Genomic DNA, 12,839 nt, shown 5'->3' on the forward strand with positions numbered 1-12,839 from the left:
TATATAAGAAAAAAGATTGAGAAGAGATTTCTGATATTTTTATTCGTTTTAACTATTCAGAGTTAAAAGGCTAAATTTCTTCAGTATTTTCATGGCTTAGGGAGAGATTTCTGATATCCATCTGGGCATGGTATTTTCATTAAAAGATTTCTCCTTTTTCTCGTGTTTTATTTGTTTTTAAATTTCTTTAAAAATTGATTTTTGTTTTTAATTGAACTTTATTATAATTAATAAAAAATATATATTATTAAATCATTCATACAACAAACATCATATATTTATAAGAATAAAAATATACTTTAAGAAAATTAAAACCATACTTAACAATAATAATAATGTTAATAAACAGCATGTTTAACTGCCATTTATACAGATAGGCGTAGCCATTCAGTTATAAGTGCCAACGTAGCCACTTTGTCCACTTCCCGTTCAATTTTCAACTGGAAAAAATAAAATAAAATTACATATAAAGCCACCGAACACAAGCAGCGGAGAAGAAAGCAAAGAAACAGTCATAGCTGCCAGTGCTCATTGTAGCAACTAAGAAAAAAAATCCAGCAACTAAAACAGAGTGAGATCTTCAAATTTGCAAATGGAAGCACTCAATTGCAAGCTTCTTTTGATCTGCGCGACGCTCATAGCGGCGGCGGTGGAAATAACCGTCGATGCGAGTGGGGACCACCACCAACACCAGACCCTGGAGTGGATACCCAACAGATCGCAATGCAAGGGCTCCGTAGACGAATGCTTAGCCGATGAAGAGTTCGACCTGGACTCCGAGAGCAGCCGGCGAATATTAGCAACCACAAGGTACATCAGCTACGGCGCGCTGCAGAGGAACACCGTGCCTTGCTCCCGGCGCGGTGCTTCCTACTACAATTGCCAGCCCGGAGCTCAGGCTAACCCTTACAACCGTGGCTGCAGCCGTATTACAAGGTGCAGGGGCTGAGCTCCTTTTTTTCTTCTAATTTTAATTTTTTCACCTTTTTTTAACATCATTTTCGATGAATGAGCGTTTGATTGATATAGATGAAGAAAATGGAAGAGTTCATTGGTGGGTAGTGAATCTGGTGACGGGTCTTTCTTGTTATTGATGAAAATATTGTTATCATAATTTTATTTTAATTTTGCATATCTCTGAAAAAGATTATTGTTACTCTTATACCTGCTATCTTTTGCTCACAGGATCTCTTAGCTTCTATTTTATTTTGTTTCAATTTAATCCTAAAATATACATATTTTCTAGTTTGATTCAATATATGTCTTCAATATGGGATTTTGACCACTAAATTGAGATTAATTTAGGGTTTATACCTTTAAAGTTCTTAAACTCCAATAATGGTTTTTTAGAAAAATTTGAGAGAGGATGAAAATGTTTTCTCTCTCCAACCGTGGTTTAAGTGATAAGGATGCAAAACCCTCTCCAAAGGGGTTCCTTAATTCTTTAATCTAATTTTTGTCAATTTGGACGAACTAAGCGACTTCGGTAATAAAATAATTTTGTTCTTTCTTGAGGTTCATGTTCGAGTTCCATTAATACCAAGGGTGTGAGCATTCAATATAAAATGGTTGAGAGTTATCTTTAAACATATTATGCATTATATTTACCCCAGATTAATAAAAAAAAATTAAGTTCCGTCAATTTATCTAATTTCCAACATTAGAAAATTAGAGTAATTAGGACTAAAATAAAAAAAAAATCGAAACCTATATGCTTATTCATCATAATTCACTAATTCTAATCAATGGTTTAATGATGTAATCAGTCCTTTCATTTCTTCTTTATTTTCACTTAGGCTAAAAAATTTCAATGTTTATAATTTATTCCCCAAACTTTCATTCCTTATGATTTAGTCTATAACCGAAAATCGAATCAAATCATATTTCAATCAAATTGAATTATTTTTATCAAACACACATTTAAAGGCTTAAAATAATAAAATAAACTTTCAAAAGTTATTTTCCGATCATCGAGCATAAAAAAAAATTGAACTAATTTTTCAAAAATTATTATTTTACTTAAAGTTTAAATAAAATATTAAGCTTAAAAAATAAAGTATCGAACTTTATATAAAATCAATTAAACTCTTTTAACATATTATTATTCATATGTAAACTATAATATCAACATCGTTAATATGATTAAATGTATTTTCATGAGAGAACAAAAATAATAATATAAGTTGAATATAATAATTAAAATATTTTATAAAATTATTAAAATAATATATATTATTAATGACTCCCTACGAAACATTTTAACGATGCTTTATAAATTCATTCAAAACAACCGTAGGTTCGAGAAGTTCATGCTCCATCCGTGACACCCAAATCTACGGTCTAGGTTAGTTTTATATGACGTCATTTTTCTTCGCATGTTTATAACTTACTTAGCCCTTAAGGATCCTTCAAAATACAAACGCCTCGGCGTTGACTGCTGTCAGCAACCGCACCTCCCCCAACAAAACCGACACGCTTACTTCACCGCTTTTTCATATCCACCGCCCATCTTCACCTGCCCTATAAAACCAGCCCTTTTTCCACTTTAATTCTCTCACAAATTCAACGCCGAAAAAACCTACAAATCCTTTGAAACTCTGCCCCAAATTCTTATCCGAAAGGAAAAAGCTATAGTTCCTTAGTGTTTTCATGGCTCAAGGAGCAATACCGATATCCAGCAGGAAATGGTATTTTCATTATAAGATTTCTCCTTTTTCTTTTGTGTTTTATTTATTTTTGGAGTTTTGTTTTTGATTTTGATTTGAATTTTTGAAAGGCTAAAGAGGAAGAGCAAAAGAGGCTGAAATACTTGGCATTCGTGCAAGTAGCCGCCGTTCACGCCGTCTTGTCCTTCACCAGCCTTTACCTTTACGCTAAGGAAAGATCGGGACCTTTGAAGCCTGGCGTCGAGACCGTCGAGGGGACGGTTAAGAGCGTGGTCCGACCGGTTTACGATAAGTATCATGATGTACCTGTTGAGCTACTTAAATTCGTTGATACCAAGGTACTAATCTATTTGTTTCGATCAATTTATTCAAAACTCGAAATGATTCGAATTCGAATATTGAACTTGAGAAAGTATTATGATTTTATCTCTTTGTTACGCTAAGGAAAAATCGATTGTTTAGAGAAAAAAAATATAGAAAATATTTAAATTATACCAAAAAAAATTATTGAAACGACAAGAAAAATTATATAATCGATTGTTATTACAGGTTGATGAATCTGTCACCAAGCTTGATGGTCGAGTCCCTCCAGTTATCAAACAGATGTCAACCAAAGTCTTCTCCGCCGCCCAAAAGGCTCCGGCGGTGGCTCATGGCGTGGCATCCGATGTCCACCGTGACGGAGTGGTGAACACTGCCTCGGAATATGCAAAATCCGTGTACACCAAGTACGAACCCACTGCAAAAGAGCTTTATGCAAAGTATGAGCCCAAGGCTGAACAATGTGCCGTCTCGACTTGGCGTACACTCAATAAGCTCCCCCTCTTCCCTCGAGTTACCTCGGTAGTCATCCCGACGGCCGCATATTGTACGGATAAGTATAACCAGACGGTGGCTATGGGTGCGGAGAAGGGTATAAGGTGGCCTCGTATTTGCCTCTGGTTCCTACTGAGAAGATTGCCAAGGTCTTTGGTGAGCAGAAGACCGAAATGGAACCATTGGAGCCGGTGGCATCCGCAAGTTGATTTTGATTTGAATCCGTTTATATGCTTATATTTATAATCTGGATTTCTTTTATGCTTTACTAGCTGGCTTTTGTGATTGGATTCAACTGTGGATTTTTAAGTTTCATGTTTACGGCTTGGGTCATTCGTACTGTGTCTTATGTGTACTGTTTGGTATGTATCATATTTTATAAGAACTTATAATATAATTATGGTTTAATTTGTTCGTCGACAATGAGGAAGAACATTATTATTAATATTATTTTGGTTACCCTTTCGGTTCTAAGCCTTTGTCTGGTAAAATGGTTGAGATATAATGTAAAATTTCCAATATAATCCAACATTGGATTATTTATCCATCTATGGTGAATTACATAATATCAATATCAGGTGTTCTACGTGTCTTCAAGCATGAAGACTTCGTGATTGCATGACGTCTTCAGTAAATGAAGAAGATCCCACGATTATATAATATTTTAGGCAAGTAGAGAAGATCCTAGGAGTGCACGACGTTTTCAGTCTAATAAGAAGTCTTACTTCAATAAATAATATGGTGGATGTATTATATGGAAAAATTATTTTTTTCATAACCCTATATGGGCGAGGAAATCGCTTCGTCTTGATTAATCCGGATAGACTCATGTCGCACATTTAACTTTGGACATTTGATTTTGGTAGTTAAATCTCCTAACAAGGAATTTCTGCTTACACAAGTATTCGAACTCTAGATTTTATTTAAACGATATAAAATTATTTACTACTTGAATCAACTCATGTTAATAAAATAACGTTATTTTTAATCATTGAGGATAAATATGTAATATTATGATGATACAAATATTTTTAATTTACATTTAGAACTTTCGAATTTAGAAGTTTAATTGATGATAATTCAAATGAATGAGTTCAATGATTTCCTAGCTAACATATTTATATTTGGGTTTTATTCTAATTTAATCCATTTGTTGGTTTTGATTTGTTACCTTAGATAGGCCAACAAATAAATTGACAACGACAATTTGAAGGCTTTATTTCATGGTATATGCATGACAGATGAAAGATCAAAGCTTTGGGATCTTCGTTTCACTTGACACACAATGTTGATGCACTACGTTTGCCCGCTCCCTCATCGCGTCTCGTTCTCTATTGACGGCAGCGGCCGTGGCGGAGAAATCAGTACCCATTAACGAGGCCACTCCAAGGCAGGCGAGGTCGTCGAAACACTATGATCCGATAATTCGATCTGTTATAGGAACAGTTTCGTACAATGAGTAAATTATTAGTCTGTATATTAGCACAATTATTCGAATTTAATGTAATTTAAATTAATATTTTAAAATACATATGATCAAAAATCGAATGAATTCAAAATAAAATTTATTTGACAGCTCCAATTTAGTCTACTATTAACTTTTTTACTCATATATTTGATTACAAGAAAAAATATTATTAGGGATTTAAATAATGATCTATTATTAGAATAATGATTGTTATATAATAGTATTAGTGTCATTTGAAATCGTTATTATATGATCGTGATAATTGTAATTAACGCAATAGTATTTGTTATGTATGGAATCGCAATAAATGTAACGTAATCGAAAACGCGATTAATTTAAATCTATGGATGTTACCCAAAGACTAAATTCTATGTTGTTATTGTAGGTAGGTGAATCTATCAACAAGCTAAATATTGAATCCCGCTAGTCATCAAGGGGGTCTCATTTGAAGCCATCTTGACTGCCAAGAAGGCTCAAGGTGTAGCTCGTCATGTTAGAATGGTGACCACCAGGGATTTAAATAACGGTTTGTTGTTATAATAATGTATGTTATGTAGTAGTAATGATATTATCCGATGTCGTTGTTGAATAACTACAATACTCATAATCATCATAATAACATCTATTATGTCTATAATTTTGATAAACGTAACATAACTAAAAACACGATTACAATCAAGTTTAAATCCATGGACTAACCACTTGTACACCAAGTATGAACCCATACCAAAAGAGCTTTATTCAATGTATGAACCCAAAGCCGAACGATATTCCCTCTCTGCTTGGCGAAAACTAAATAAACTCCTTCTCTTCCCTCAAGTTGCTTCGATTGTGGTTCCAACTGTCACTTATTAATCTTGTGGGTGTTGGGAAATAAACGATTACAATTAATTTCCCTATAACCAGATTAGTGAGAATACGAAATAAAAGCGGAAAAATAATACCCGAAATTGATAACGGAGTTCAGCCAATTTTGCTTACGTCTCCGGACTGCTGCAGATCTTTTACTAAGAGAGAAAATTTACAGGTGTTTACAAAACACTCACTACTCACAAGAAAGCTCTCTAGTATTGGGAGAAAGAAAATGATTTTGGGATCTTGGGATGATTATGAAGCTAAATGAGCTAGGGTATTTATAGTTGAAGTTTAAGGACTAACTTGTAAATACCCTAAAATTCAAGGACTCAATTTTGTAATTATCACTTGACAATTTCAACAATTTGGTGCTGCCCAAATTGTTGAATTCTTCAGCCACCCATGTGGGAAAAAACCAGCCGCCCACTTGTTAATATTTAACAATCTCCCACTTGAAGACTGATTTTAATCTGTCTTCATATCTCGATCAATGCATCAACATTTCTGCTCTTGTTACTGTAGCATGCCAACTGAAGCTGAACACAACTTCAGTTTGTCCGTAGTCACCGCCCTGTAAACCCACTTGTTATTGGACAGTTTCTCCGTGGTTGCCTTGTCTCTCAACATCTTAGCTCCCTTCGACTCTTGTCCACTAGTCTTTGAAGGATTGTTCCTCACTTGAACATCCTCAGCAAGCCCTTGCTTCGACCCTTCTCTTAAGATGGTCTATGAAGCCATGTTCTCTACACGAACATGCTCGACAAATTCCTTGGACATGGACAACTCCTCCTACACTTGGCTTCTACTCGTCTTGGCCAAAATGAACCTTATTGAGCCAACTCTCAACGCCTGTTCGATCCTGGGTTCGTCCTCTTCTCTGGACAACTCGATCTTGGGCTCATCCATCACCTTGGATGACTCGGCTCCCCTCGGGTAATTTTGTAACACTTCTGGCATCTTAAGTCTGTGCCCCCTCGTTTTCTTGACTTTTACCCTCGGTTTAACATCTTTGACACTCAAACTTGTGCCAAGACTGCACATATTTTCACCAGATCCACCATCTGGTTCATCTTTGAGTGGACTTTCTTTGCCACTCGAGGAACAACCTTCCTCATCCTCTAACTGGCCTTTATCGCGGAATCTCTTGTTGCTACCCTCGGATTTCGGCTTTGCTTTGGAAGTCTTGTTCTTCTTGACTCCAAATTCTTTGATGGACTCTACGGTTGTCAAGGCTTCAAACAGCCCCTTGATTTCCCTTCGCTCCAACACTTTCTTTTCCCATGGCTTCAATCCGAACATGAAGGTGAAGAATCCATCTTCTTCAGTCAAACTTGGGACTTTGAGCATGAGTTTTCTGAATCGACTCACATACTCCTTAAGTGTCCCTTTATGCCTAAGACGTCTTAACTTGGACCACACCTCCATCCTGGTATACTGTGAGCGGACTTGCTCACATTGCACCCTCGGCTTGACAACTTTATCTCTTACTATCGCACCGATTCCCTTTTTGTGCTTGACTGTTTTGACACCTGCAGTCTCGTCACGTCTCGATCCTGGATTGACTACTTGAGAACTTGTAGTCGTACCATGTCTTATTCCTTGCTTGGCCGCATTGATCCCCTCAATCGGGCCAAGTCTTTTTCCTGGCTTGGTAGCTTTAACATTTGCGACCGCGCCAATTCCCGCTACTTCTCCTTTTTCCATCTTCTTCATGATGGCTGTAAGGCTACGCTTCTCAGGACATCCTCTAATCAAATGAGGATCATCACAGAAGTAGCACTTTAACTTTTCTTTGCTCACCTTCTTCTTCGCACCGACTTCGCCTTGCCATTCTTTCCTAATGGCTTTCCTTGGCTACGAACAGTTGTTGGCTCACTATGGCCATTCAAAGAGCTTTCTCTACCATCTCTCTGCTGCACCTTTTCTCGGTCTGCAACACTGTTGCCACTATCTCTGGGCATGGGCCTGTACGACACATCGCTACTTGGCTTGTCACCTGCAAGCTTAGTCAGCTTTCCGGGTACAACTATGGCCTCCAAAAGTCTCTGGGCATTAGCTCGCTCTCCCCCGAGCATTGCCCCTGGTCTAAGTCCTTCCAAGAAGGTCTTGAGCGCATCCCATTCACTCATTGCTCCCTTGAATCTGAGCAGCTCCCTCTTGAGCTCATCAACTTCGTTTCTCAAAGTCATCACTCTCACTCGAATCTGGCTTCTTTTGGATCATTTTTGATAATTCTTAGGAACTGCCGTGTATTAGAACACCTCCGTCGACAAATTCGTATCGCCGACCAAATTTCACTATTCACAAAATTAACTATTCATGTAAATAGTAACCTCACAGAAAAATTGACAAAATTTACAACCAAAAGCTCTGATACCAGTTATTGGAAAATAAACGAGTACATGTAATTTTCCTATAATCAAATTAGTGAGAATGCGAAATAAAAGCGGAAAAATAATACCGAAATTGATAACGGAGTTTATCCAATTTTGCTTACGTCTCCGGACTGCTGTAGATCTTTTACTAAGAGAGAAAATTTACAGGTGTTTACAAAACACTCACTACTCACAAGAAAGCTCTCTAGTATTGGGAGAAAGAAAATGATTTTGGGATCTTGGGATGATTATGAAGCTAAATGAGTTAGGGTATTTATAGTTAAAGTTTAAGGACTAACTTGTAAATACCCTAAAATTTAAGGACTCAATTTTATAATTATCACTTGACAATGTCAACAATTTGGTGCTGCCCAAATTGTTGAATTCTTCAGCCACCCATGTGGGAAAAAAATCAGCCGCCCCACTTGTTAATATTCAACAGTGGGGTTATAATAGAGAATTCTTTAGTTTTAATAATGGACATGAATAAAACGGTTTCGATAGTGAAAGAAATGTTATTATTTCTTGAGCTTCTGGATTAAAACACCATGAATATCAGGAGTGTAAACATTTAAATATCAAATGATTGAAAATTATATTTGAATATATACTGTTTTGTATTTACTTCTCATCAATGAAAAAAAGTAATATTAATGATTGAAAAAAACTATTATAAATAAAAAGATTTTTATGTAAAAAAAATAACAATTGTTATTCTTTCTATACAGGTCATCTCATCTGCAAAAGATCTCCACATGTCACACTAAATCACATCTCTATTGTTAATTTTGTGAAACTCCACGTTCTCGGAATTTTCTCGAAGCTTTTAAATTTCTCTATAGAGCCTTTAATCTTTTAGTGCCATCTTCTTCTTCTTCTTCCCTGTTGGAGCTTCTTCTGCTTTCTATTCACACTTGTATTATGTCCCCTTTTTGTATGTGCATGTGTTTTACTTTTGGTGGAACTAAGGGTCATCGGTTCATGATGCAACTAACTTAAAAAATTAAATTGATACTTGATTAAATACTAAATATCACAATTTTATTGGTGGTTGATGTAATACAATTTAAAATAATCTTTATATTATAAATAAATTTAAATTTATGATCTTGAAAAGATGTCGGTAAGAGTATAAATTATTCTAAATTATTTTTATTTAAGTAAAATTTAGAGCCCACATTCTTTTTTTTCACTTAAAAAACTTGTGAACTCTAAATTTTACTTAAATTTATTTATATTTGTAAATGACCAATTTAATCTCAATTAAGTTTAATCATATTGTTGTTTTTTAATTTTTTTTAAATTTTATTTGATAATTCATTTTTTTTATATAAACAAAGGAAAATCAATCTAGTATTTAGATAACGTGATGAACAGTGCACTCTTCCTGCAATAACGGTGAGATGTCATCTGAAGGAATATCGAACCAGGAGCACTCGAGCTCATGTTGACGAACAAGCTTAGCCATGACATCTGCAACTATTTCTCTTTTCTACAAAATATTGAAAATCAACTGTTCAATCCTGTCATAACACACACGATATATGATCCAAGATTCCTGGTGTTTTTTAACCAAACGTATAGCCTCTAAAGTATCGCACTCCATGATCACCCGAGTCACACAGACACCGTTGAGGCCAATCAAAATCCTCCCTAACTCAGCTTCCACAACCGAGTAGATATCTATAAACTTGGAAAACCTACTCGTCCATTCGCCCCTCGACAAAAAGTGAGGCATGTTTCCTTGCTCTTCGCCCATCGAATTAACTTTGATAATTCATTAATTCTCGTTCTATATTATTTTATTAAACTTTTAAACAAAAATATAAATAATAATTAATATTAGGGTAAAGTATAGTAATGGCCACTGAACTTTTCTAAAGCTTTCATTTAAGTCCCCCAACTTTTAAAACTTGCAATACAGTCCCCAACATTTAGTCCGTTTGCAATATGGTCCCCCAACATTTATTATGTTTGCAATATGATCCCCGACCGTTTGACGCCCTTACACTGTCATTACTACGTTTGCATATATGGTCACTAAACTTTTAGGCACTTGTATTTAGGTCCCCCAACTTTTAAAACTTGCAACACAGTCCTAAATTTTATTTTAAACCCCAAATTCCTTTTCGATCTCGTTTTTTTCGCTTCTCTCTTCTCATTTCCAACGTAACTTTTCAGTCGGGGATGCATGGGAAATTCTAATCTAACTTTGAATTATGTGGAGGTTTTGACTTGAATAAGGGTCTATTGAGAAAAGACCCGACCAATGGACTATCGGGACCATCAATGATTCAAGGTGTAATGTTAAATACATGTCATCTCAGGTGAAGCTTAGATGTTCGATGAAATGCTTGTGAGAAAAAAATGGGGTTAGAAATACAGAGTTAACAAATACTACTAAGATGAACTAAGTATCATTATTGAAAGTCACCAACAAAGCTAGAATTATTTTGTATAAATGACATATAATAATTTCTTCGTTTAATCCTTGTGCTTAAAGATTTTCCAATAGATGATCAAATATAATGAAATCCCAAACAACGCATTCACCTCTCAGTCTCTTTCGTAACTTGAAAGACATCATGACAGGGTCAAGTAGCTGCTCCAAATATATTACCCTGTCATGATGCCTTTCGAGTTGTGTACATGCAGAATTGTCTTCTAAACCTATCAATACAATTTAATTGTAAAATTTCCAAAACATGTAAAAAAAAATTAATTCGTTCACGATATATCAGTCTCATGATCAACATGAACTTATTAAAAAGAATACGAGCTCACAAGACGTCGAAAACCACAGGTCGGATCAATACAATTCCTAGTAAACTAGTACCAGCAGTCTCTCGGATTGAGCATGTCGATTTTACTATGTTGATATTCACAACCAATTCCCTTATTTAAAGAAAAACCAAACAAGAAGATCAAAAAAATTTAGCCTAGGACCCTATTTCACTTCTATTCTGATGGACTGAATATCTTTCATAAGGAGTACTAAAAGTTTTGATTAAAAAGAAAGAAAGAAAATTAGATGGTTTTAGTTCAAAACTAACATTGAATATCCAGATCATTGATATACAATTCTAGAAACATAAAAATTTCAATAAAAAAACACACAATGCGAGCTGAAAATGGGAAAGTGCGAAAGAGGAAAAGCTTACTTCCGGATAGCCCAAAAGAGAAAATAAATATCTTCTTACAAGTGAGAGGAGAGGCTAAGAAATAAACACAATCGGTGTTGCGTTCCAGTAATTCTTCCTCCATTTTTTCTTTGTAAATAAAAAGCTGAAAGACAGAGCACTGCTTGGGTTTACAATTTTACATGGCGGAAAATTGAAGAACAAAAAGAAAACGAGAGGTGAATGTGTTGTTTGGGATTTCATTATATTTGATCATCTATTATAAAATCTTTAAGCACAAGGATTAAACGAAGAAATTATTATATGTCATTTATACAAAATAATTCCAGCTTTGTTGGTGACTTTCAACAATGATACTTAGTTCATCTTAGTAGTATTTGTCAACTATGTATTTCTAACCCCATTTTTTTCTCACAAGCATTTCATCGAACATCTATGCTTCACCTGAGATGACCTGTATATAACATTACACCTTGAATCGTTGATGGTCCCGATAGTCCCTTGGTCGGGTCTTCTCTCAATGGACCCTTATTCAAGTCAATACCTCCACATAATTCAATGTTAGATTAGAATTTCTCATTCATCCCTGACTAAAAAGTTACGCTGGAAATGAGAAGAGAGAATCGAAAAAGGAAATTCGAGATTGAAAAGGAATTTGGGGTTTTGTAACACCCCAACCCGAATCCGACCTGGATCCGAATCCGAGGTGCCACATCGACTTTTCAAAACTTTTTCTTTTTCCAAAAGAATAAAATTTCTAACTTTTATTAATCCAAAATCCCTAATTTACACAAATATTTAATTTAATGAATTTCAAAACTTATCAAAGCTTTTACAATTCAAATCTTTTAACTACATGCCAACTAGATTTTTATATAATAAAATACATGTTATTCATTTCTCTTCTGATCTGACCTTCGGTAAGGAGAAATTGACATGTCTTGCTCCTCAACAATCCATAAGCTTGTCAAAACCTACGTGTGAAACACTCACACGCTAAGTCTGTAACATCCTCAATACCGGGTTAGTGATCAAATTATGAGATTTTAAATTTTCGTGACCAGATTGAATAAATTGAAAAGTTAAGGAACTATTTGAAAGATGTTGGTGTAGGATGATTTAGCAAATGAAGGATAAATAAAGGGGTAAATGGGTAATTAAACAAGGGGTAAAAATTAAATAATTATGGTGGGTATTTTATAGGAATGATAGAACGACCCGAACCCGACGGGGAAACCCAAAACCCAACTAAGTTCGGGTCGGGTCGGGTTTGAATAATATCGGGTCGGTCGGGTATCGGGGTTAAATTCGAGAATTTTTTCAGGTTCGAGTTCGGGGCAAGAGATCCCCGCCCCGATTATATATATATATATATATATATATATATATTATATTATATTATATTTTTTATATTAATTATATATAATTCAAACAAAACATTTAACCTATGTTTCCCAGTTCCCACTTTCCCCTTTGTATTTGCTATTCATAGGCAGCCGCATGCAGGTAAGCTTCACTG

The 12,839-nt window shown here is 35.2% G+C and overlaps 2 protein-coding genes across 2 annotated transcripts; both read left to right on the forward strand.

Annotated features, from left to right (window-relative positions):
- The first annotated feature begins 530 nt into the window (after nucleotides 1-530).
- Nucleotides 531-1,053, forward strand: LOC120163317 (rapid alkalinization factor-like). Its single transcript, XM_039173284.1, has one exon. The coding sequence runs from the start codon at nucleotides 593-595 to the stop codon at nucleotides 947-949; it is 357 nt and encodes a 118-aa protein (XP_039029215.1). The 5' UTR covers nucleotides 531-592; the 3' UTR covers nucleotides 950-1,053.
- A 1,393-nt stretch (nucleotides 1,054-2,446) lies between these two features.
- Nucleotides 2,447-3,890, forward strand: LOC120163318 (REF/SRPP-like protein At3g05500). Its single transcript, XM_039173285.1, is given in 4 exon segments — nucleotides 2,447-2,687; nucleotides 2,777-3,004; nucleotides 3,216-3,573; nucleotides 3,576-3,890. Coding segments are annotated over 4 exon segments (705 nt in total). The 5' UTR covers nucleotides 2,447-2,684; the 3' UTR covers nucleotides 3,692-3,890.
- The last annotated feature ends 8,949 nt before the right edge of the window (nucleotides 3,891-12,839 follow it).

The sequence above is a fragment of the Hibiscus syriacus genome, unplaced genomic scaffold (assembly GCF_006381635.1).
Source record: "Hibiscus syriacus cultivar Baekdansim isolate YM2019G1 unplaced genomic scaffold, ASM638163v2 tig00111440_pilon, whole genome shotgun sequence".
NCBI classification, from domain to species: domain Eukaryota; kingdom Viridiplantae; phylum Streptophyta; class Magnoliopsida; order Malvales; family Malvaceae; genus Hibiscus; species Hibiscus syriacus.